Source organism: Geospiza fortis, unplaced genomic scaffold (assembly GCF_000277835.1).
Source record: "Geospiza fortis unplaced genomic scaffold, GeoFor_1.0 scaffold55, whole genome shotgun sequence".
Taxonomy (NCBI): Eukaryota; Metazoa; Chordata; class Aves; order Passeriformes; family Thraupidae; genus Geospiza; species Geospiza fortis.
In genome coordinates this window covers 6,349,679-6,373,934 of record NW_005054308.1, presented here as the reverse complement: position 1 = coordinate 6,373,934, position 24,256 = coordinate 6,349,679, and the positions used below count along the sequence as shown (strand labels likewise).

Sequence of the window (24,256 nt, the reverse complement as noted above, 5' to 3'; positions counted from 1 at the left end):
CAATCCTGGTGGCACTCACTGTCTGCCAGGCTGGCAGGGGGCAGGGGTAGTGTGGTGCCCACACAGGACAGCTCCCGCTCTGTCTCACTGAAACCAGGCTGCTCATCCTTGGTGTGTGGGGAGCAGCTTATGCTGCTGCCCTGGGTGCTCTGCTCCCTCCTCCTTGCTCTGCTTTGGGTAAAGCCTGTTATCTCTGAGGCAGACAAGGAAAGGTTTCTACCCACAGCCAGCCAGGAGGTTCATGCAGATACCTGAAGCTCCAGCACCCATCTGCAGGGCTGCAGTCTCCCAGCTCTCCCCTCCATTGTTCAGTATGGCCAGAGGGCAGACTCTGCTTTAAGCTCTGGCCTGTTGAGTAATGACATCCTGTGACAGTCCTCACTTTGAAATGTGGGCAAAATTTGGGCTGAATACAGCTGGGATGGTTGAGACTGAACAGAGCTGCAGGCCTGCAGGGTGGCTGCCTGAGAGGTTTATGGCAAAGCTTTGGGAGAAAAAACAACTTCACAGACTAAAAGGAGAGTCACTACCTAAGCAGAGTTTTCTTGTTCCAACTGCAACATTTTCATTTCTCATGTTAGCCTGAACTTGACTGCATCTCATGGAGAGGGACCCTGACAAGCCCACACGGATAACATCATCACAGTATTTTCCACAGGAAACAATATGCCAGACACTGGGGCTGTGAGGCTGTTTTCAGACAAGGAAATGCTCAGTTTGCAATGCAAACAGGAAAGGGTGGCACTTGGAAAAGGAGCTTTCCTATACCACAGACACCCAGACTGTGCAGGACATCCCAGTGACCTGCTGGAAGAGTGATGTGTCAGCAGGATGAGCAGCTGGTCAGGTCCATGGTTCATTGCCATCCATGAATGTGGCATCCCAGCTGCAGGGAGACTTCACTGCTAGTCTCTTTTTTCTTTTGGTTTAATTTCTTCACTTCTGGTTTCTTCAGAAGGGTCTCAGCCCAGCTCCAGCTGAACTGTGAGAATCCACAAACTGCCTCTAGCTGCAGCACCAGTAAGAACTGGGCAAACCCTGAGGGACTAGCTCTAAAAGTTCTTTTGTTTCCCCTGCCTCAAAATGATCTTTCCCCCTGACCCCCCTCCACAGTGTTTCCAGCAGACAGCATTTGCTTTTCTCACCCATCTCTGTGTGTTTGCAGCATTGCTGCTGTGCTTCTGGGTGTCATTTTTCACCCAGTGTTACCTGCCCCCACATTTTAAACAATAATCTAATTTAGGTGGAAAAGTCTACAGCCTCCAAAGCCCAGTCCTTTATCCACAAAAGAAAAGCCGTGGTTATCCCAGGGCTGCCTTAAGCACCACTGGCTTTTGGGCACTTTCTAATTACCTGATGACAGGCAGGGGATGATTTTAGCCAAAGGAGCAGTTGTACTCAGTCGAACCACCCAGTAAATGAGAGAATTTCCAAAATAGCACCACGGGCTGCAGAAAGCAGGCAAAGGACAGGAGATCTCCCTCAGTGCCTGCAAACGGTGATTCCTGGTGGCTTGGAGATGTAAATTGCTGTGAAATTTTAGGGTGGGAGAGAAGGGTTCAGTTTGCAACAATCTCGGGAATTTCACAGGCGTGGCTGTCTGGGTGTTGACACACGTGTTACATGGTTCCATGGGGGATTTATTACCAAAAGATGGGGATTTTCTAGTCTTACTGTGCTTTTAAATGTTTGCTGTGAGAAACAGCCCAGCCCAGGCTTCCACCTTCGCTTGCCTGCCTGTTCCCAGCCCAGTGGCAGAGCTGGGGGGTGATGAGCACCATGAGTGATGGGCTGGTGGCAGGATCATAGCCCCACACTTTCGGGGTCAGCATCAGCAACACTGCCCTGAGCAGCTGCTCTTTGAGCTAAAGCTGTGCAGCTGGACCTGGGGGCTGCCCTGGGCTGGGTGTTCGAAGTCAAAAGCATCACCTGAAGTGGTCAAACATCTCTGCAAATGATGTGTCCCTCAGGAGGACTCCAAACTGGCTGGAAAAAGCTTGGTGGTCTCTCTGAGCTAAATGTGCTGGTCTTGAATCTTTTCAATAAGGTCTGCAAAGACCCAATCTGCCTCAACTGGGCTGAGGCCCCTCTGTGCTGGCTGATTTGCGGAACTGTCCCAATGCAGCACTGACACACAGAGCAACATCAAAGGCCTGGCTGGTTCCCAGCTCCCCTGTTGATACATGCAGATTCCCCGAGTGATTATCACAGGCAGCTTTCCACATTGCAGCTTCCAAAGCAGCAAAACACACAGGGACCTGACAGACTCCCCCTCCAAAACAGGAAAACACACAGGGTTCTGACAGACTCCCCCTCCAAGACTGTGGCAGCATAAATAGAAAAAAAAAAAACACCCAACAAATCAAACAAACAAAAAACAGGCTTAATTAAGGACTTCAAAAGCAGGAAATGTGCACACGTGTGCTTGCCAGAGCACAAATATTTTCTTTTGGAGCTGCTTTCTCCAAGGGTTCAGTAAGGTGATGGAGGCTGGGTTACAGAGCAAGGGTAGCAAACAGTTCCCAGCCCCTCCGGAAGGCAGCAGCCACAGGGCACTGCTGTTCTGCATCCTTCCCCATGTTCCAGCCCTTGGCTTTGGGCTCCCACAGTATATACTGAAGCTATTCAACCATTTGGCTAAAAGCAGATGGGGAGGGAGAGAAAACAAAGTCAAACGAGAGGGAGAAAGGCAGCTTTTGTGCAGCCTCTGTTTGCAAAAGACAGCCCAAGCCCCTTTTGGACTAAGGTTTAATTTATCGGGCTCTGGAGAGCCGAGGTTCACAGCCCCACAGCTGCTGCAGGCAGTGGCACATCGGGGCAGAGGCAGGGAAGGGGTGGGAGCCAACTCTGGTAAGTGAGCAGCTCCCCCACAGGGGCTGTGGGATGCACAGGACACAATGTGAGGACCCTGGCTGCTCTGGGGGGAGCAGATCTGCCCTCTGACTCTTCTGCTACAAGGGCCTGTCCAGGTCCCCTGAAGGGATGAGGGAAACTGGTCTGCATAGATGGGAGCCTTAGCCTGGCCCTTCCTGCTATTGTCCCTCTGCCCATCATGTCTGCTCCTGAGCACGTCCCAAAGCACTGCTGGGTGCTGCAGAGCTGGCTTCAGTTTCCTCTTCACCTCTCCACACTAGTGGGTTGCTGTCACTGGGGCAAGATGCAGCCAGAACAGAGATCTTGCAGCATTTCAGACTTTTCCACAATTCCCAGCTGGCATGAAATTCCCAGAGCAGGACCATCTCTCTCAGCCTATCTGCGATCTGCTCACCTATTTTCAACAGATGGGTGAGAAAATGCTAAAACAACAAACACAACTCATCCCCCTGTAAATGAAAGGAGATGCCTGAATGGAGCAGGAATCCACTGTGTGCAAGTACCCTCCTGTTCCATCTCAGATGGAGCAATTTCCCCCCACCTCTGAAGCTCCTGCTGGGCTGTGGGCAGAGCTTGGCCCGCAGAAGCCAATGTCAGCAGGGTGCACAATGCCTGGCAATGACAACAGGGGCCTCCAGCTTAATCTGTTGTGCACAGCTTCAAAAAGCCCCATCCCACACAGCTATTGTCAGGGTGATCCCATCAATTGCATCATCAGTCTGCCTGGGACACGGGGCTGTCTCCAGGGCGCAGGGTGGGGGTGCCTGGAGAGCAGCTCGGGTGTCCCTGGGGCTGTCCCAGCGTCTGTGGACAAAGCCACAGTGCAGGCTTGTGCTGTGCTGCTCTACAAATAGACCCTAAGATCCTTTGGCTCTTCCCTTGCCTTTGTCAGCTGGTTATTATTATTATTTTATTATTATTTTATTATGTCCACGAAGGCATGGGACACAGGGTCTCCCTTTGGTGGAAAAAACTCTGACACCAGCATTTGCATCTCTATTTCCCTGTGTTTTTTCCTTCCCCTGCATCTGTCCAGTGCTCCATGCTTGTGCCCTCCCAGGAGCAGCCAGCAAAGCAGGGAGCTTGGTGGGAATGATCCAATTTCCAGGGCAACTGGGACGGGACTGAGTCCAGAGTGTCCTCGACTCACAGAGCCGCTCTTATTTCTCCACAGTTTCCTCTCCGTTTGCTTTCTTAATTCAGCCTGTCCTTTGCCAGGGAAGAGGCCAAAAAAGCAGAGATGTGGCACATCCAGAGTCCTCCCAGCTGGCTTTACGACTGCTGGGGGATTTTTAGCTTTCCAGTTTCAGGAGCAGCCCTCCAAGCTTGCCTTGCCCCGAGGTCAGAATGTGTCAAAGCATGGTCAAAGCAAGAGCACAGGAAGGCAGGAGGCCAGCTCTGGCTCTAAAGGCTCTGTGCTGAGCTTCTCACCAAGGATCCATGTGCTACAGACACTGATGTGTATCCCAGGTATGAATGATCATCCTTTGCAACTAGTGCTGGTCACCTCTGCTATGAACAGCTGAAGATACAAGTCCTGGTGTGTCCAGAAGTCCAGAAATCAACTCAGCAAAGTGTCTCCAACCCCCTCCTGCCATACCCTTGCTTTCCTTCCCCCTGGCAGAGAACTGCTCACAGTTCCTCCAAAGAGGGTCTCAGCATGCCAGTGGAATGGCACAGGCTCAGCTGCCCCCCAGGCCTTGCAAGAGGCCAAGAAACCTTCCCTTTGGGCCACCCAGAGATCCAGTGAACAGCAGGAGCTGTGCTCTGGATCAATGCTGAAGAGCCACTTTGAGGCAAAGGGAGCTGGGCATGAACTGCTCTTTGCCATGGAAAACAATAGACCCAACCCAGTGCTAGAGGGTTTTAAAATTCATCCCTAGAGCAGGATAATGCTGAAAACCTCCAGCTGTTATTTCCAGATTTGCAACCCCAACAGAGGAGCAGCCAATTCCTGCCAGAGCAGCAAACTTGTTTGTGTGTCTGGACAAAACTGACAGCCAGGGATTGCTCCCCAGGCTGGCATTGTCCCCCTGTCCCCAGCTGTCTCAGCCTCACAACATGTGGGGAGCAGGAGGGAAAGTGCTCCTGTCCCAGCTGCAGTGGCTGTCCCTGGGCTGCAGGGCAGACCTTGCTCCAGGGCTGGGGGCAGCAGCTGGAGCCCCCCCAGGCACACCAGGCTGGGACCACGCTCCAGATGTGGCCACTGGTAGGTGCAAAAAGAGGGGACAGGAGATGAGATGTCACACCTCCCTTCATTTCTTCCACAGCCCCCAGAAATTCAGGGAGAGGGATGAACTTTGTGATTCCACTGGAAATGGTTGAACACAGAGAGATTTGGGGAGGAGTCAGAGAAAGAAGTGTCACTTCTCATCCACCTTTTCACTTTCCATCCAGAAGCAGCACAGATTCCCTTGGTAGCACTCACTATTTCTAATACCTAGGAGAAAAACCTGCAGCATGAATGGCCCAGCCTTGGGAGAGATGGCATCAGTGTCAGGCCAGGTGCACCTCAGGCTGTGAGGACCTCTGTTCTCGGGGGTTGCAGTGGATGATTTTTAAAGGTCCCTTCCAATCCAAACTCTTGTATGGTTCTGGGACTCTCCAGAGTTTCCCGGGGGAGAGGAGCAGGAAAAGAGCCCTTGGGCACAGGCAGGAGCCAAGCTCCCTCAGCAGCTGCCCAGGTGCCTTCACTGCCCACAGCTTCATCAGCCTCTGTGTGCATTAGTGAAGGAACAGAGGAACATCCCCACTGCAGGTTTGGTGCCTGGATCCATCTGGTGGCCTTTAATAATCCAAAAGCACAGTGTGGTCTCCCTCCTGTTTTGCAGCTGAGTACGTCCAGAGTGGCCCAGACAATTCCCTGCACCACCCCACTCATTGACAAAGCTGCTGTTTCCATAATTTCCCAGTTCCCACCTTTTCCCCCTAAGTGAACAACAGAATATTTTGAATGTTCATGCCATTAAAAATCCACTCCAGTAATCCTGGCAGTAAATCCTGGGCAATCTTGCTCCCTGGGGTGACGTGGGCAGGCACAGGAGAGAGATTGCAGTGGGTACCTGTGGGCATGTCTGAAGTTAAGGAACCAGGGGGTGACATCACCAGGGCTTGTGCCTCATCTCTGAAATTTTCTGGTTAGTCTTTGCAGATGCCTGGTACAATTAATGTTCATTAGCAGCATTACACAGGGGAGAGCCCAGTCTTCTCTCTCTCCCACATTTCAGGAAGGATGTTTTCTCTCTGTTTTTCCCATAAAATAGAAGCTTAAAGGGGACTTCTCCAAATCTGATAGGGTGTTTTTTAAACTGTGATTTTGGTCCCTCCCTCTCCTCAAACAGCTGCTGATAACATATGCAGGGCATAGGCTGGGGAAGCACTGCTAATTTTAGCAGCAGCTCCTGAGGGAGGGACCCTGCTCTGGCCAGGCACAGGATGGAAAGTCACAGCGTTTGCTCAGGGCCCCGCATGACCTCGCTATTTTGGGGCTGCCCAAGTCCCACGTTGCCCCAAGGCCACAGACACGGTGTGGCCTCAGCCCCGAGCCTCCCCACAGCCCAGCTACTGCTGCCACAGCCCCGCTCTGCCAAACCCCGGCCAGAGGGGATGGTGGCTTCTGAAGGGAAGTAAACAAGCTTCAGGGCTAAATTGAGATCCCCACAACTCACACACTGAAGCACTGATGGAAGAGGCATTTTCTGCCCACATATGTCCGCTGGATTTTCATCCACCTGAGGGGGTTGTGTCCTCTTGGGTTTCCTTTACTCCCTGATCAGTGAAATTCCATCAAGCTTCACACAGATGATGAGAATGATTCCTGCACACACTGGCCCTTGCAAGGGCCTATACATGGCCTTCAATATCTGAATTGCTCAAGGTAAGAAGACTTTAAGGAACTTGAACTTCCCAGAGTAAAATCCACACTGCACAGGGGAGCTTAGAGAGGTTCAAAGGTGCACAGGGGATGATTTGAAAGGAGCCAGCAAGCAGAGATGGTGTGGAGGTCAGTGCTTGCCCTTGGTGTTAGCCTAGAATGGCCATGTCTGTAAATCACAGTCACCAGATGCCAAAATCCCAGAGTGGCTCCCAGCACTGGTCTACCAGCCCGGCCTGCCTGACCCTACAGCCCTTCACACGGCTCCTGCATGACAGGGGTGGCTCAGGCTCACAAAATATCCTGCCCCAAATCTTGTCAAAAACTATTTCCTACTCTCTCCCCTAATATCTTCTTTGCCAGCTTCTAAGGCTGCCTGTGACTGGCTGTGGTGGTGTAACCCCAGTGGGCAACCAGCACCAACACTTGCTTTCCCCTCTGTACCCAATCCTCCCAAATGCCTGTTGTCAAAACCAATCCCATTTTGCCTCCTCTGAGGGACACCCTGTTTATGGAGCCTCCTGCATCCAGCAGCCTGGCTCAAGCCAGGGCTTGTTCTGAAGTGAGCTCAGCTGGAGCAGAAAGTGGCAGAGCAATGGAGAGAAAAATGTGGATTCTCAGGGTGGAGGCTCAGCCAGGGGTGGCCCAAGCACCTCAGGCACCTCAAGCACTGTGGATGCTGCCACAGCTCCAGCACAGCTCAGCTCCCACCCAGGGATGCTCCATCTGAACCAGGCATCAACCCCACAGCTCAGCTGAGGGACAGAGTCCCATCCCACTGGGAAGAATTCCTTGCCCCACAAACACAGGGACAAACACAGCCACTCTCAGGCATGTTCCAAGGGCATTTGGGTTCTTCCAGCCCTGTGCAGATGCTGCTTCCAGTGCCCTGCATCTGCTTAGTGCAAGCCCAGAGAGCACATCCCTTCTGCCTCTGATCTGCTTCTGAAATGGAAAAAACCAGAAACCCTCCAGCTGACACACTCCCAGAGAGCAGGAGAGATGGGAAATTCCTGGGATCAGCAGATTCCTCTCTGTTCTGCATTTACTCTCAACTTTTCCTGAGCTGGGTGCTCCCACCCTTGCAGCCATTGATTTCCCCCCCACTGCCCTGCTCCTGTGAGGAGCTCAGCCTTCAGCCACACACCCAGGGAGGAAGACTTAGCAAATTACATTCCCTCAGTGGTTCCAGGGCATCCTGTTTATTTATGTGCACTTTGGGTTCATTGTTTTGCAGCAGCATCCACCAGAAATTAATGCAGACACATCCTCTAGAGAAAAACTCATTAGAGAATCCCTCCTAGAGCAGAGGGAAGGAAAGGCTCCTCACACTGACAGACTTGTGAGCAGGGGACAACAGGATTATTAATCCACACTTGTATCACTCCTACAGAGCTGCTCACTTGCCTTTTTCTCCATCTCTTACATCAGAGATGTTCCCCTCTTGGAAAGCACCAGCCCAGATCTGCCCAGCCTGGCTCAAAGCAGGATGAAGAAATTTGGATTTTGAACTGGGGTTAGCTGGAGTTCAAACCTCACCCCTCCAACCTCTTGGCTTTGCTGTAAAATGAGCTCAAGCCCCAAAGGGTCTTGCCCTGTTTGCTGTTTCCATCAGAGTTTGTGCAGTCACTTGAGCTGGGAGCGAGCACCAGGAGCCCTGGCGTTCATCTGCTGTGCCCAAATTTCACTGGAACAGGTCAGGAGCCTGAGCTGGACCTGCTGCAGCCCTGCCAGTGTTCCTGGGGCTGAGGAGGCCCCTTGGGCAATCTCCTGCCCATCCAGTGCCCCAGATGGAATAAGACAGCTTTCTAAATATGTGTGAGGTCCAGGTTTCCTCCTGGCAGCCTGACAGCAAAATCTCCTCTTTGCTGACCCCACTAAGCCTTACAAGAGGGGAAAGGACTTTCCAGGACTTCCTTTGCAAGCTCTCAGTCATTTCTGGAGCTCTTTAAAGCTGCTGAGTTTAAAGAGCCAGGCTGTTGCTCCAGGCTCTTTGTGATCCCCCTCCATCCCACTGCTGATGCCTGGCACTGTGTCCTTCCCAAGGCACAGCACCTGGCTGTCCCCACCCTGTGCACCATGAGCACCCCTCACTCCCACCCCCCCTGGGCTCGCTGGATGAGCTTGGGGGTCATTTCCACATTTTCCAGATGTGAGTGCACCACTGCTTTTTGCTCTCACTCAGACCCAGGGCCTAAGCCACCACATCCATAAAGAAACCCCTGCTATAATTATCTCCGTGGCACTATCATTTGTTGAAGCCCTTAGCAGAGGGCTTAACTTCAGGCTGCAGTGCAGAGCAATTGCCACGTTGTCAGTTAGAAAAGTTGTGGTTTCTTTTCTCTTCTTTTTTTTTTTCCTCTCTAAAATTTTTTCCAGATGTCGTTTTTTTAATTTTTTTTTCCTTAGGAGAAGAACCAGCAGCGGTACAATTCCAATGCGAGCCGTGACTAATCCACTGCAGAGAGCATTCAACAGCTGTGTCCAGCTCCTTGGGTTATGACTCAAGCAAATAAAACTTTGGCTTAGGGGATATGTGATGTCTTGGAGCCAAACTGGACCTACAAGTGACACCTGGGAGCCATGGACACTCATGGTGTGAGGACAAGGTGCTCCAGTTGATTGCATTAGAAGGAGACACGGAGTCTTAGACACCATCACAAATCCAGCCTCCACAGGGACCTGGGAGGGTCACATGGAATATTTCTGAATGTCTCTGTGAGTGGTATCAACGTCCACATATCAGCACCCCAGGATGGCTTCTGGGAAGTGTGCAGCCAAGTAAAGAAATGGTTGAAGAAGATTTTCTTCTCTTGTTCTTTGCCACCAGCCTCCTGAGCCGCCTGATCACAGAGATTCCTGTTCACTGGGAAGTGATGATGGGTTTTCATTAACCCCTCCTCCATTCTTTCCCCTCTGCCTTCCCTTTCTGTTCTGTTTATAGTTTTTTTTTCCCTGTTGGCCATGGGATGTTTAGTCCAACACTGATCCCTCACATGCAGCAGAAGTGCTGCGAGGCTGGGGGAGGAGTGAGCTGATACAGAGCCACAACACAAAGGCATCCTACAGAGCAAGGAGCCACCACAGCCCGGCAGGTCCTGTGCTGACCTCTAAATCCTCAGCAACATCAGTGAGAAGAGTTAAGCACCCAGGTCCATGTCTCAGCCCTCTAAAAGATAGCACGTAATCAAGAATGAACCCAAACCACAGGCAGCCAAGACAAAACACGATGTTGAATTTTGCTATGATCTCAGTGTCCTTCACCCAGCATCCACAATCTCACTGCTGGTGCCCAGATGTCCTCAGTCCTGCTGGCTACACGAGACATCAAATTTCCATTGCCCTGGAGACCAGCCCCAGGGGGATCACAAGCTGCAAAGAGCTGGATTGTCCACAGGGCTCAGGACATGGCACAGAGACATTCTTTGGGGACGCCCAAACTGTAGCAATTTTTGGCTACTGGTTCTCCTTTGCAGTGCAGTGCCAAGGTCATGCTGGTGCTGGGGGAGCAGATGCACCTCAGATCCTCTCAGCCATGGAGAGAAGCAAGGGGAGAGGAGCTGGGTTTTCACCCTGGGCAAAGAGAGGAACAGATGGGAAAACTCAACTCCAAACAGCTTTGCTGCTCGGCTGCCTCTGGCTGGGCAGCTGCTCCAGCTGAGTTATGATCTGTAAATAGTGAGTGATTTCTGAAGAGACCACTGAATTCAGCTGAGTGGCAATTCTGGCTGTGGGGTTTGTTCAATCAGTCCAGATCTGCTGGATGATAACCACAACAGAGAGATCACTGTGCTGGGAGTCACATCTACCAGCCCATCATTTCTCTGCCTACTTACAGCATTTCAGATATGAAATTATCTACCCTTCACATTCTCTGGGTCATTCTTTCCTCTCCCTCTCCACAAGGCAGTCACAGATAGCAGCAATGTTAGGAGACAGGATGGAGAAGCAAAACTCTGTTTTTCTCTGCAGCCCCTGAGGATGGGAAACACCAGCTCAGGGACTGAGAAATGACAGCATTTAACATTATAATTGCAGCAAGCCGAGGTGTTAGGAGGTGCAAAACCAGGCAGAGAGATGGCATTTCCCCATCCCTGTGTGCTGTCAGTCCGAGAGAGACAGAGAACTGAAAACTCAGCGCAGGCAGCTGCTGTGACAGTGACTGCTGGGAGGGCTGCTGGGGACTGCTCTGTCCCTGACAGGGACGCTTTGATTTTCAGCTTGATTTCTCTGGTCTATCCTTTGGAGCCGGGCTCAGGGACTGCCCACTGGGAAGCGGAGGAGAGGAAGAGACCGATTTGGAAAGCTAGAGAGGAGGAGGAGGGGGAGAGGCAGAGGGAAACCCAGCCCACCCTTTGCCTTCCTCCTGCCTCCTTCTAAAACTTGCAGATTCCTCCAGCCTGTCCAAGCGCCTGAAGTTCCCTCAGCCGTGCTGCCGGGACTGCGAGGTATGGCCCGAGCTCCGCGATTGCCTTTGCTGTGCTTTTCCTCCCGATACGGGGATCCCACAGCCCCACTCGTGGGGTCCCTGGCCCCGCTGTCCCTGCACTGTCCCCATCCAGCGCTGGCAGTGCATCACTCGGGATAGGGAGCTGGAGGCTCTCCACCCCAAGCGATGCATTTAGAGACCCCTCCTGACTTCACCCCTTCTCCTCTTCGCAGCATTTTCCTTTCTAAACTGTCTCTTACTTTGGCTTTAATGCTTTGGTGGAATCTGACTGTAAAGGTTTGATTTGCCCTCATTCTTCTCCCTCCTCCCTTTTTCCCCTCTGTGTTTTCAGCTGGTGGGTAGTTCTTTAGTGACATCCATGACACCAAGGTCTGGGCACATCAAACCAACCTGCAGAGAAAATCAGATGTAGTTATGAACAGTCCCTACTTCTCCCAGCCTGAGGTGTGTTGTTGGCGGGTGATGTTTCACTCACCAGAGTATCCAGAGGAAGAACAAAAGAGCTGCTGGCTTCATGTCAGCGGGTTTATTTTTTTCAGTGCAGCCGGTCTTATTTCTCCTTTGAAAAAAAAAAAAAAAAAAAGACACTCTGCTTTTTGTTCCAAGCAAACTCTGAAAGCCTCTCAGGTCTGCTGCCCTGGCTTGCCAAACTCTGGCTGATCGACTGTTAGGGAGACGGAGATTGCAGGAGAGGAGGAGCAAAGCTCTTTCGGGGTGGTTTTTTTTTTCAGTTTTAAGAACTTGGGTTCCATCAGGCACAGTTTTAGGTCCGCACAGAACAGACGAGGGTTCGTTTCCTTTAAAGGCAGCCGCTGTCCTTCCCGGCCCGCTGACGTGACAGTCTCACTCTGCTCTTTGTGTCCCTTCTCCGAGAAAGCATCCAGCCAAAAAAAGGGACATTTAACCAGCTGGGGGCTGAATCCCCACCCAAACCGAACGGCAGAAGTTCCAAGTTGGAGTGAAACCGGGGTTGCCGGCAATGTCACCAGGACTCCTCAGAGGGGACCAACCTGAAACAGCCCAAAAACTCAGCATCCCTCCGAAAGGACCAAAGTTAATTACAGCCGTTTTTTAGGGTCGACCAGGCGAGTTTTAAGTGGAAAAGAAAAGCTGTGGCGTCGGGCGCAGCAGCAGAAGCCAAGCCATTGTTTGCCACATAGGCAGGAGCAGGGGTGCGGGCGGCGTTGGGAGGGGGAAGAGCAGAAATAAACTTTTCGAACTTTTTTTCAAGCCCTTCCTTCCACAACACTCTGCTCTTCCATGACGCAGCCCCAGAGGAATGTCGGCTCCCATGGAAACCTTTGGGTCCTCTGGTCCGAGGGATGTCAGGGCTGTTATCGCTGGAGCGCTTGTGGCAGGGCAGGTCCAGGGAATGCTTTGGAGATGGTTTGCATTTTTTACAGAATATTTATCGGACAGTTTCTTCTCTGCCTCCTTTGTGGAGCTCTGTGGGATCAGCTGGTGGCACCCCCGGGGCCGGAGGGACCTCCAGCACCTGGCACAAAGTGTCCAGGCTGCTTTGGACACTGCCTTAGGTCCAGCCCACACAAAAGAAAAAGCTCAGGCAGGGCAGCAAAATTCTGTCTCGCCTATCTGCACAGGGCTCATCCATGAACAGCTGCCTGCAGCCCACGGCACATCCAGGCTCTTTGCTTGGTACTAATTTAATTGCTTTCCATTATGGATTCAGTCTGTAACCTGGAGAAGCTATGGCAGCTCCAGCACACAGCTGTGATGGGGCTGGGCTCTTGCATTTCTGAGCTCACACAGAGCTCCCAGCACAGGGAATGGGCTCACACAGTGCTGTGGTGTAGCCGCGTCTTTAGTGACTCTACGCAGGCACATGGGGTAGGGGGATTTTTTACTCAAAGTGTGTGTGTGACCTAAAGGGAATTTCACTTCCACCTAAACCCTGCATGGCTCTCTGAGCCTGCAGTGTGTCAGAGGGGTCTGTGCAGGTGGCAGGAGCCAGGCTGGCTTCTGCCCAGTCCCCTGCCCTGCTCCCCAGGCACCCAGGGCAGCTGCAGCACATCTGGGTGAGCCGGCACCGAACGTGCAGGGACCTGTTCAGCTTCATGGGAACGCACACAAACATCTCCTGCTTCAAATGGAATTTCAGCCTGGGAGTGGCTGCTGGGCAGAGCTCAGAGGGTCTTGCCTGCACAGGGAGGGCAGGGCAGGCACTGGGGACCCAGCCCTGGTGTTGTGTCTCTCTGGGGGTCACACTTGGTCACCCACCTGCACCTTCAACACTGTGACTCCAGTCGGGTTTGGGAGAATCCTTTTCTGGACCAGCTTTGCCTTTACACTCAGTGTGAGGTGGGGGAATGTCAGATCCTGCAGAGCCTTGGAGGAGCAGTGAGCAGAGGGAGGGTGGTGCAGGAGACCCTGCTGGCGGGCTGGGGCGCAGGCAGGAGCTGAGGCACGGCAGGGCTGTGCCCCCCATTGCCCATCCCTGCCTCCGTGGCTGCAGTGGGAGGAGGCAGCAGAGCCCCTGGCCCAGAGCAGCAGGGGTGGCAGCTGGGCTGAGGAGGAGCTGCCCAGGGAGAGACTCCTCCCCACGCTAACGTGGCATCCCAAAGGGCTTACGCAACCCTGGCCAGGGCCAGCACCACATGGACCAACTCCACCATCCATGGAGCCTCTCCTGGAGGCTGCACCCGCCCCATCAGTGTCCTCCCCACCCCACAAACCCCCAGCTGGGGTCCCCAGGAAAGACCCAGTGGCACAGACTCTCTGTGCATCACTGTGGGGTACATTCCCTGCCAGGAGGAGCTGATGATGGTGCCACAAGCTTGGGGGCAGCGTGGTAAAGAGTTCCCTGAGCTGCTGGCTTGAGGTTTATGGAGGTGCTGAGGGTCAGGCTCTGCCCTCTCTACACCCCATGGTTTTCTTCTCTGGGGTATGGCTGTGAAATGCAATGAGCAGCTGGTGCTGAGGGCCATGCTGGAGACGTGAGCCATTGAGAGGGGTTTGGGGGAGCCCCCAAACTCTGTTTAAAGAGTGACTGGGAGCTGAAGTCCCCATGTAGGATGCAAGTGGGATCAGGTATTAAAAAATCTGCACAGCCCATGGTTGTCTGCTCAATCCACAGCATTCAGGAGGGCAGGCTGAGGAGAGGGTGGTGACCATGGAGCTTCTCTTATTCTATATTATCAGCAGCCTTTTCTGTGCTGGTTTCCAGCATCCTGCAAAGTTCTGGTGTCTGTTGATGTCTTTAGGATGCAGAAGGGCCTAAGTCCCTGCTTGCTAAAATCTTTTTCCCTGTTTTCTTCTGTCCAAAATGACCCCCTGGCTGCACCCCCCCTTGCTGCCCTCTGCCCTCCATGGGGCTCACAAAGCAGCACCAGGCATTCCCAGTGCAGAGCCCCTCAGGGATCCTCCCAGGTCCCTCAGCTGGGGGATGGATGCTGAGCTCATGGTGTGGCCCAGCTGCCAGCTCCAAAGAGCATCCTCTTGGATAGCAGGACCATGGTTGCTCCACAAGGAGGGAGACTTGCACCATGGACCATGTTATGCTGATGTACTGATGGAGCAACCCTGTGTGCAGGTCTCCTGAGCTGTTATTTCAGGACTTTTGGCCACCAGGCATTCAGGAACGACCATTTGCAACCCAGCCAGGGGCTCACAGACTCTGTAATGTCCTCTCTGCACAGCTTTGCCTTCAAAAAGTTGTTATTTTATTATAAATTTGTTTTACCATCTAAGGCACTAGACAGTTCTGCAGAGCTTGTTTGCTCAGACTTTTTCATGCTCCTTCTTCCTCCAAACACAACACTGGCAGCTCCAGCTGTCTGCTGGCTCCTAGCAAACACCTAATTCCCTGACCCCACTTACTGCATGCCCAGACTTAGAAATTCAAGGCTTTTTTAAAGCTTGGGAAAATGATCTAAGACAGCCTTGGCATGGGGTTGGGTTCTTCTTAGTGCCACCTTCCACATGTGCATGCACTACCCTCTCCTCCAGGCTGGGCACTGCCCAGGGAGCATCACTGAACCTCAGAGCGCCTTCCAAAGCAAACAAGCCCAGGAGGAGCCTTTGCTAGCCAGGGGATACCAGCAAGGAGGAGATGGCCAGAATCACCTGTACTTTTCCACCTCACTCCCCAAACAACCCTTGCAGGAAGAAAGAACCAATGATCTCTGCTGGCAAATGCTGGCAGAGCTCACAGAAACCTCCAGAACAAATCAAGACAAGGGGAAGGGACAGCTCACACCAAGCAGGAGAGGAGGGAGCTGCTCAGCTGTAGCCTCAACAGAGCCAAAGAGCTCATTACTCCTGCCCACAGCCCCAAAGAGCTCATCACCCCTCTCCTTCATGCCACCACAGCAGCCATCCCCACCACCCCCTCCCAGACCTCTGACACCCCAAAAAAGCTGCTCTCCATTCCCTGACCCCTGTTTTACACAGACACATCCCAAAAAAGCTGCCCTCCATTCCCTGACCCCTGTTTTGCACAGACACCCCACTAGAGGCTGGGTGAGGTCCTGAGCCTGGAAAGAGGATTTTCCCTGAGTGGCCAAACCTCTCTAAATCAGGAAGCAGAGCCCAGCCGGGTTGGTGCCCTGGCAGCACAGCTTTGGGGTGGCTTTGTACCCAGAGAGCTGCTGTGAGCAAGCAGGAAAAGGCTGCAGTGACATTGGATACCCTGGGGGAGAAGGAGAAACCTCACCCAACGCTTTCTGTCCCAGCAATAATCATGAACAGCTCTGTGGCTGGCCCCAGGCGGGCTGTGTGCAGGTGGAGGGGAGGAGGGCAGGCGGAAGGGGAGGCTTGGCAGGGGGACAGGTCCCCTGGCTGGCAGGATAGAGGGGACAGAGGATGTTCCAGCAGCGATGCCAGCCGCATACCAAGCGGGCAGCTGAGCTCCCTCTGCCCGCACACAGAGCGCTCAGCCCTGCCAAACAGGAACTGAGGGGGACAAGGACACGGGGATGTCACCAGCTGTGCTCTCCTGGCTCACACAGCAGCTACCCCCTCTCCTGCAGGGGCTCTGCAGCAGCCCGGACTGAGGGGGTGCAAAGGGCTCGTCCTTCTGGAGCTCACAGCAGGACACAACCCCAAAGTGCCTTGGATCCCTCTAACCCAGTCTGGGCACCCTCAGGTCTGAGCAGGAAAGGGATAAACAATAGACACACCAACATTTTGGGGTGCTGGGGATGAGGGACTGGTCCCCGATACCCCTAGGGATGTCTGTGTCCATGGGGGAAGGGGTTTTCTAAAGGATTTAATTCTCAAGTGCTCTGTCTCATTGTCTCTCTGTTATATCTTTCCTTCATCCACTTCCATATTTGTTCTGATTGGCAACTAAGATGATAGAGTTTCATTCTTTGTACCTGGCACTCATATCAGCGGATTATTAACATGAAAAATGTGGGGGGATTGGTGAAAAAAAAAACCTCCAGAGAAGAAAAGAGCCATTTTGACTGTGATTTTCCTAAAGGCATCCAGGAGAGCAACAGACATCTAAACCCCACTGTCTCATTTTGCAAAATCAAACGAATTTATCTTGGAAACATGATTTGGCCCAAGGTTTTGGCTTGAAAAGCCAGCATGTGGGTCTGTAACACCTAACAGACGAGGCAGGAAATGGAGAGAACACCTTCCTCCAAGTGTCTGCTCAGCCTGGAGCCCAGCAGCACACAGTGTCCTCCTTCCTCATCCCTCCTTTTCCTCTGCTTTATTCAAGGTCTGCTGAAGATGAGGGCCTGGATTTTTTTCCTTCTCTGCCTGGCAGGCAAAGCCCTGGCAGCGCCGGTAAGTGTGGGAGACAGCAGAGCTGTTGGGGTTGTCCCTCTGGAGCAGCCAAGGCAATTTGCTTTTATAAACAATAAAGTACTGAGGAATGAGGGACAATTTGAGGGTGGTCCTACTGCCTGTTCCAGTGGGTCCCCCCACCTTGGGCCCCCACTCATGTGCATTCTCCTCTGCAGCAGGAGGCTCTGCCCGATGAGACAGAGGTCATCGAGGATCCCACCACAGAGGTAGGTGGTTCTGTCCCTCCTCCTCACCCATCCCCTCAGCAGCCACTGCTCTGCAAAGAGCATCTCCAAAGCTCTGGGGAGCCATGGGGGGCTGCTCTGCCCACGAGGATCTGTGCACCCACAGCAGAAACACCAAACTCTTTTGCAGGAGCCTGTGGGGGCTAATCCTGTCCAGGTGGAGGTGGGAGAGTTCGAGGAACCCACGGAGGATGTAGAGGAGATTGTTGCAGAGAGTAAGTCACTCTTCCCCTGCCCTCCAGCTGGCAGGGACACTGTCCCCTCCCTGCGTGGGGGAGCTTTAGCCACCCCAAACAGTGAGGGGCTCCTTTGGGAAGGGCTGTAGCACAAGGACAATGCCAGCCTGGATGCACATTCAAAGCAAGAGGAGCATGGCCTCTTCTAGCCCTGAGCTCTCTGCAAGCCCATCTTTGCAACAGAAAAGCCACTGATTTGGCTACAGAAAGGAGTCCAGGATTAGCCCCAGGGCTACCATGGACTTCTGGAACCCTTCCCATCTTCCCAGTGTGAGAACAGATGTGGGGAGCTGTCCCTGGTGAAGTCTCAGTCTTCCCTCTGCGCTGAGGTGCCCTGAGCATCTGGTGGGAGGTGAGGATGTGGCTGGCTCTGACTTTGCTCCCCTCCTGCTCCAGACCCCTGCCAGAACCACCACTGCAAGCATGGCAAGGTGTGTGAGGTGGATGACAACAACTCACCCATGTGTGTGTGCCAGGACCCCTCCAGCTGCCCCGCCACCGCCGGCGTCTTCGAGAAGGTGAGGGCAGGATCTGCTCAGTGCCCAGGGCAGGGAGGGACCCACACGGGCTTTGCCAGAGGTGGTGACACGTGGACACAGAGTCAGGGCGGCTGGTCCCCATCTGGTGGTGAAGAAGGAGCCCTTGCCCACCCCAGCAACAAGCTAAACTTCTCATCTGGAGGCTCTGCCTGCCTCTCACACAGCATCTCCCCTTCCTGCGCAGGTCTGTGGCACTGACAACAAGACCTACGACTCCTCCTGCCATTTCTTTGCCACCAAGTGCACCTTGGAGGGAACCAAGAAGGGACACAAGCTGCACCTGGACTACATTGGGCCTTGCAAATGTAAGTGGAGCCACTCCCTCAGACACAGGCACCCCTAACTGGGCACAGCCCCCACGTTCACAGAGCAAAGGTCCTGGCAAGCTCAGGGCTGAGGTGGGAGGGCACCAGGGCTGTGTGTCCAGGGCGTGGAGCTGCATGTGCAGATGCTGCACTGAGCCCTGTGTGTGGCTTGCAGTCATCCCTGCCTGCCTGGACACGGAGCTGACCGAGTTCCCCCTGCGCATGCGGGACTGGCTCAAGAACGTGCTGATCACGCTGTACGAGCGCGACGAGGACAACAACCTGCTGACCGAGAAGCAGAAGCTCAAGGTGGGGCACAGGGCAAGGGTCTGGGAGCTCACCCCCACAGCGGAGGCCAGCACATCCAGAATGACCTGTGGGATTGGGCCTTGGTCCCCATTTCCCTGCTGACAAGGCCTCCCCACCTCTGCCATGGCAGGTGAAGAAGATCCACGAGAACGAGAAGCGCCTGGAGGCCGGTGACCACACCGTGGAGCTCCTGGCCCGGGACTTTGAGAAGAACTACAACATGTACATCTTCCCTGTGCACTGGCAGTTCGGGCAGCTGGACCAGCACCCCATTGATGGGTGAGTGCCAGCAGAGCAGGATGAGGACCCCAGAACCATCTCCTGCCTGAGCACCAGGGTGATTTGGCAGCAGAAGGTGTCAAGGCAGGCTGGAGATGTGACACAAGTGGGTGGCTGGTGGCAGAGGTTGTGGCAAACCAGGCTGGGGTAGAGGCACCTTTGCCTCCTGCAAACTGCTCTTCTGCAGCAAGAGGGGCCTCCCCCAGCCCCAGCTGCTCCCACCTCCCTTGGGTGTGGAGTCTCTCTCTTCTCAGATTTACTGTTCTATGACAGTCCCCTAAAATATCTTAGTCCAAAGGCCCTGGGATAACTGCAGCAGCTGAGATAGCAGCTGCTGGCTTAGCTGTGGGCTGCAGATGGGCATGGGAGCGATCACACGCCTGTGGGGTGGGGGCAGCTGGCAGGGACCCCCAGCTGGTGGCTATTTTGTGACCAGCCCTTGACCCTCGTGACACTCAGTGGCTAACCCTGGGAGGGCACAGGGACAGCAGCCAAAGCAGAGAGCTGGGGCCAGCACCTTCCCTCCCGTGAGGGTGTGGTGGCCCTGGCAGGTACCTGTCCCACACGGAGCTGGCCCCGCTGCGTGCCCCCCTGATCCCCATGGAGCACTGCACCACTCGCTTCTTCGAGGCCTGTGACCTGGACAACGACAAGTACATCGCCCTGGAGGAGTGGGCCAGCTGCTTTGGCATCAAGGAGCGTAAGTACCCGGGAGGAATGGGGTGGGGGAGGCTGAAGAGCACCCCCAGAACCCCCAGTGTGCATGAAGCAATGCATCACAGCCAGCCCTGGGTGAGGGGAAGCAGGGGGGAATGGGGAGGGTGCAGGAACAGTGGGAGCCTGGCAGCATCCACCTCCTAACTTTGTCTCTCTTTTCCTTCCACAGAGGACATAGACAAGGATCTTGTGATCTAAACGCTCAGCTCACCTTCCTGCTCTGCTGCCAACTTTGTCATGTTTTAACCTTCCCACTTCCTTTGGTTTTTAAACTGCTTTTGTTTTGTTTTGTTTTTCCCTGGGAACAAGGTGCTAATATAGGTCTAAACATATGTAGTAACGGTGCTAAGAGAAATAACAGTCCTCATTCATAGCCTTATCTATCACCACTAGATTACTCACCCAGCTGTTTCCACACGCTCTCACCAGCCTTTTCTCTCTCCTACGTCTTTACTGCTGATTGTTCCTGTGCTAAATATCCGCTCTGCCTCACCATCCGCTCTCAGACTTCTCTTAACTTCTCACTAGCAGCACGTTCCTGGACACTCAGACACAAAACCCTCTCAGCTGATTCACCACCCCAGGCACAGATGCCAGCGAGGGAAGGCAGAGCCAGAGGATGTAGGAGGATTGGGTTCTCAAGCAGAGCAGCTGCAGGTGACGTTGTGGCCACCCAGCTCGTGGTAGGAAGGATGGAGAGGGGTGAGAAAGACAGAGAGTGGTAGGATTTTGTTTTCCTTTTTTTTTTTCCCCTCCCATTCCCAGGGTTTAGCAGTTATTGGGCACAGAAAAAGAAATATAAACTGAACAAGCAAAGAGGGAAGCGCACAGAATTTAAAACAAATAAGATTAAATGATTCCCATCCTGTAAAATCCTCTTGAATAATAAAGGTTTGAAAGTGCTCCATGCTTCACCATCACTCAATGACCACGCTGCTGTCGTGTTTTCTGTGTGGCTGCCTGTTCCCCGGGGTGTGTGTGGCTCACCTTGGTGCTGTGATTCAGCTGCAGGTGAGACAAAGCTCTTGGCTCTCCCCAAATCACAGTGCCCTGAAGCACTTCCCACCCCTCTGCCTTGGCTGTGCCTCAATTCCAGCCCTGCTCTTCCAGGGAAGCTGTGTCAGACTTGGAAGGGATATTTCTGCCCAGAAAGTGGCCTGTGTGCCACATGCTCGAGGGAAAGGCTGTAATATTTTTTTCCTGTTGTGGATTTAAGGGATGCAAAGGATGGAAGGGAGAGAAGGTATTTGGATTTTGCTTTATAAGAGAGGGTCCTGACAGGAGCAAAGTGATGGTTAAATCTCACGGGCTGAGAACTCTTTTTTTTACCTCTGAATGTTCCCTGTGCCTTATATTATTAAATTCCTGCCACAGTGTGAGCAACCTGATAAGTTTCTCTAATAAAAAATACTGATTTGAAACACTGACAATAAACCAGCCTGCAATGTTCCTCTGTTTCATCCCATCCTGCTGAGAGGGACTCTCCCCTCAACACCAACCTCATGCATGGGTTCAAGCTGTTCCCACAGGTCTCCCAGACCCAAAAAGGTTCTGGTCCAAGGTAAGCTGAGGTGTTTCTGCCCATTCCAGCCCATCACTGTAAAGGGCTTGGGGAATATTGGATGGGAAACATGTGGGCAGAGATGGGGTCCCTGCAGCAGCCAGCACAGACACTCACATGGCTCTCAGGCCCTCGCTTTCATCAGCAATAAAATCCCTGGGAAAGGCAAAAAGGCACGAGAGTAGGAAAGTAAACACCCCCATTTGCATGGGCTAAAAATAGCCAAGTTTGAAGAGCTCTGGCTCAGCTGTGAGGTCCCTGCTGGCAGCCCCTGTGGCATGTGCTGTGCTCCCAGCAGGGCTGTCAGGATCCTGCACAGGGTCACTCCTGGCTGCAGAGCTGGGGCAGATCCCACAGGACACAGACACTCTCTATGGCCAAGGTGTGTGACCCCCTTGGGGGGGAAAGCTCAGCCCAGGGCGGGCAGGTGAAGCACAGCACCTCTTCGCCCTGGCCACACTGCCTCCCAGGGCTGTTAGCCAAAGGGGGCTCTCAGGGGAGGCACAGAGAATGCCTCCCCACGGTGGGAGCAGCTCTACACACTGGCAGACTTGACACAGACAAGGGCACCACTGCCCGTGACCCCTGCAAGACCCAGCTGGATGTGACCCACCTCCAGGCCCGGAGAGCTGTTGAGAGAAGGTTTGGGCAGGGCAGAGGACAGGAAGACAGGCAGGGGCTGCAGGAGATCAGCCATCCTGTGCAAACTGCTGTCCTGTCCCTCCCTCTCAGCCAGAAACCCTCGCTCTGCTCCCCTGTGAGAGGCAGCTCCTCCACTCCTTCCAGCCCAGCACTCCTGCCAGGGCCACCACACAGCACAGGAGCTTGGCTGCTGGGCAGGGGAAGGCTCTCCAGCCCTGCTCTCCCGTGCCTTCCCCAGCAAGCTCAGGAAAGCCAGCAGGCTGCCCCAGGAGAGCCGGCTATCGCGGCCCTGAAGGGGCAGTGATCCCTCTCCAAGGCCATGCCCCACCCCATGGGACAACACCCCTGTCCCAGCAGCCTGGCAGAGCCCAAAGGAGCCAACCCAGAGCTACAACAAAGTGCAGCTGGCCTGGCTTTAACTGAGCATCAGAATGAGCTCAGGAGGTTTGAGTTCTCTTAACCCTTCCGAGGTCGCAGCCTGAAGTATCAAGTGGTTGGAATTTCACTGCCTTGGGGCAAATGCCATACAAGGGGTTATGTCAGGACTTGAGGAATAAGCTGGCCTCTTTCAGACCCAGACAGTCAGCAAGGGTGGAACAGAACAGCCCTTCCCCTGTTGGAGCTGAAATGGAGCCTTCCCGGGCCTGCACAGCAGTAAAGAAACTCCCCTGTACTTTCCAAGTGGAAATTCTCCCTGTGGTTTGTGCTCACTGAGGACACAGTTCTCAAACCTTAAAAAGAAAAAAAAAACCAGCAAACTAAATAGAAAACAGACAGATCTGGATCCAAAACCAGCACCAGCCTGACCCAAGTGCTACAGTGCATCTGCAGAGATGGCTCCTTTTGGTGCAGTTACCCACTGAGCCATGCCCTGCATTCAAGAGAGGAAAGATGGGGCAGACAAAGATTTCTGAAGATATTTGTGCTCTGTTTTCCTGACTCTCACTCTTTTAAGAGAAACAAACTGAGACATAAAGACTGCATTAAGGTTTGTGGCTGAAATGTACAAAATGCAGGTGATGCAAAAGGTGACAAGCCTGGGATCACCAGGACTACTCCAGCCACACACCTGGAAGCAGCCTGGACTCAGAGCCCCACTGTTTGTGAGGTGCAGCTGCACCTGGAGCTGCTTCTGCTCTAGCTACCAGTGACACTGGAAACCCGTGGAATTAAACTCATACTACAGCACAGAATCATGGAATAACAGAAACTTCTGAGTTGGAAGGGACCCACAAGGATCTCTGAGTCCAACTCCTGTGACAGGACAACCCCCAGAATTACAACATGTGCCTGAGTGTTGTCCAAACACTTCTTGAAATCAGGCAGGCACTGTGGCCACTTCCCTTGGGAGCCTCTTCCAGTGCCAAACACCCTCTGGATATTTGAAAATATCCAACCCAGGCCTCCCCTGACACAGCTTCACATCATTCCCTCAGGCTCCATGTGTGAAGGCTGGTATTTCACACAGGTTCAGGTTTCATTAGCTAAAATCAGCCCTGCAAAGGAAGATTGAACCATGTAACTGAGGGCTTTGACCCATGTTCAGGTACCCAGAGTGGTGGGGTTGATGGAGTCACCATTCCCAGCGGGAATCTCACACACAGGTCTCTGCCACAGCAGTTCAAGCATCCCCAGAATTACTGAGGGGGGATCTTATCATGGGTCTGGCACAGAGGGTGTCCCCCAGTGTCAGGATTACCGCCATCCATCTGCCTTGCTCCAGCCTGAGGAGCAGCTCACAAACTGCCCATATCCCCTGGGCAGCATCCTTTGGTCTTAAAATTCCTTGTATTTGAAAGATGCACGAACTCAGCGAAATCTTGCCCAACCTCCAGCGAGGAGACAATGCCGGGGGAAACCCCTCGAGGGACGCATCTCCTGCGGCCGGCCTGGAGGGAGGGCAGAGGGGAGGGAAGCAGACGCACTTTTGTCTGCGCCCTGAAGCTGCGAGAGGAGCGTCCTCGCCCTCCTTCCTCCCCGTTCTGCTCCTCCCGGGTCGGTCCCATCCCCGGAGCGGCCGGCGGGGGGAGCGATGCGGCCGGGGATGGAGCCGGGGCTGCGGGGAGGCTCTGCCGGAGCGGAGCTGGGCGAGCAGATTGTCCCGGGGCTGCCCGGGCACAGGGAGAGAGGAGAGACCCGCTCCCGCATCCCTCAGCTGAGCACTCTGCCCATCGCAGCGCAGCGGCTCGGAGCCCTGCTCCCTTTGGGGCTACGTCCCCACCACGCTTGGCTACTGCATCCCATCGCGTCCCATCCCATCCCATCGCATCCCATCCCATCGCATCCCATCCCATCCCATCCCATCCCATCCCATCCCATCCCATCCCATCCCATCCCATCCCATCCCATCCCATCCCATCCCATCCCATCCCATCCCATCCCATCCCATCCCATTTGCTAAACACTTTATACAAATATATTTGTGTTTATAACGTTTATCATTTATTTCATAAATTATAAAATTTATT

The 24,256-nt window shown here is 53.6% G+C and overlaps 1 protein-coding gene across 1 annotated transcript; it reads left to right on the top strand.

The window, feature by feature from the left end:
- The first annotated feature begins 11,103 nt into the window (after positions 1-11,103).
- SPARC (secreted protein acidic and cysteine rich) lies at positions 11,104-21,019 on the top strand. Its single transcript, XM_005418745.2, has 10 exons — positions 11,104-11,196; positions 16,888-16,955; positions 17,132-17,182; positions 17,331-17,415; positions 17,833-17,954; positions 18,160-18,280; positions 18,456-18,589; positions 18,720-18,868; positions 19,420-19,568; positions 19,755-21,019. Exons 2-10 carry the CDS (start codon positions 16,899-16,901, stop codon positions 19,781-19,783), a joined length of 897 nt encoding a protein of 298 aa, XP_005418802.1. The 5' UTR covers positions 11,104-11,196; positions 16,888-16,898; the 3' UTR covers positions 19,784-21,019.
- Positions 21,020-24,256: the final 3,237 nt, after the last annotated feature.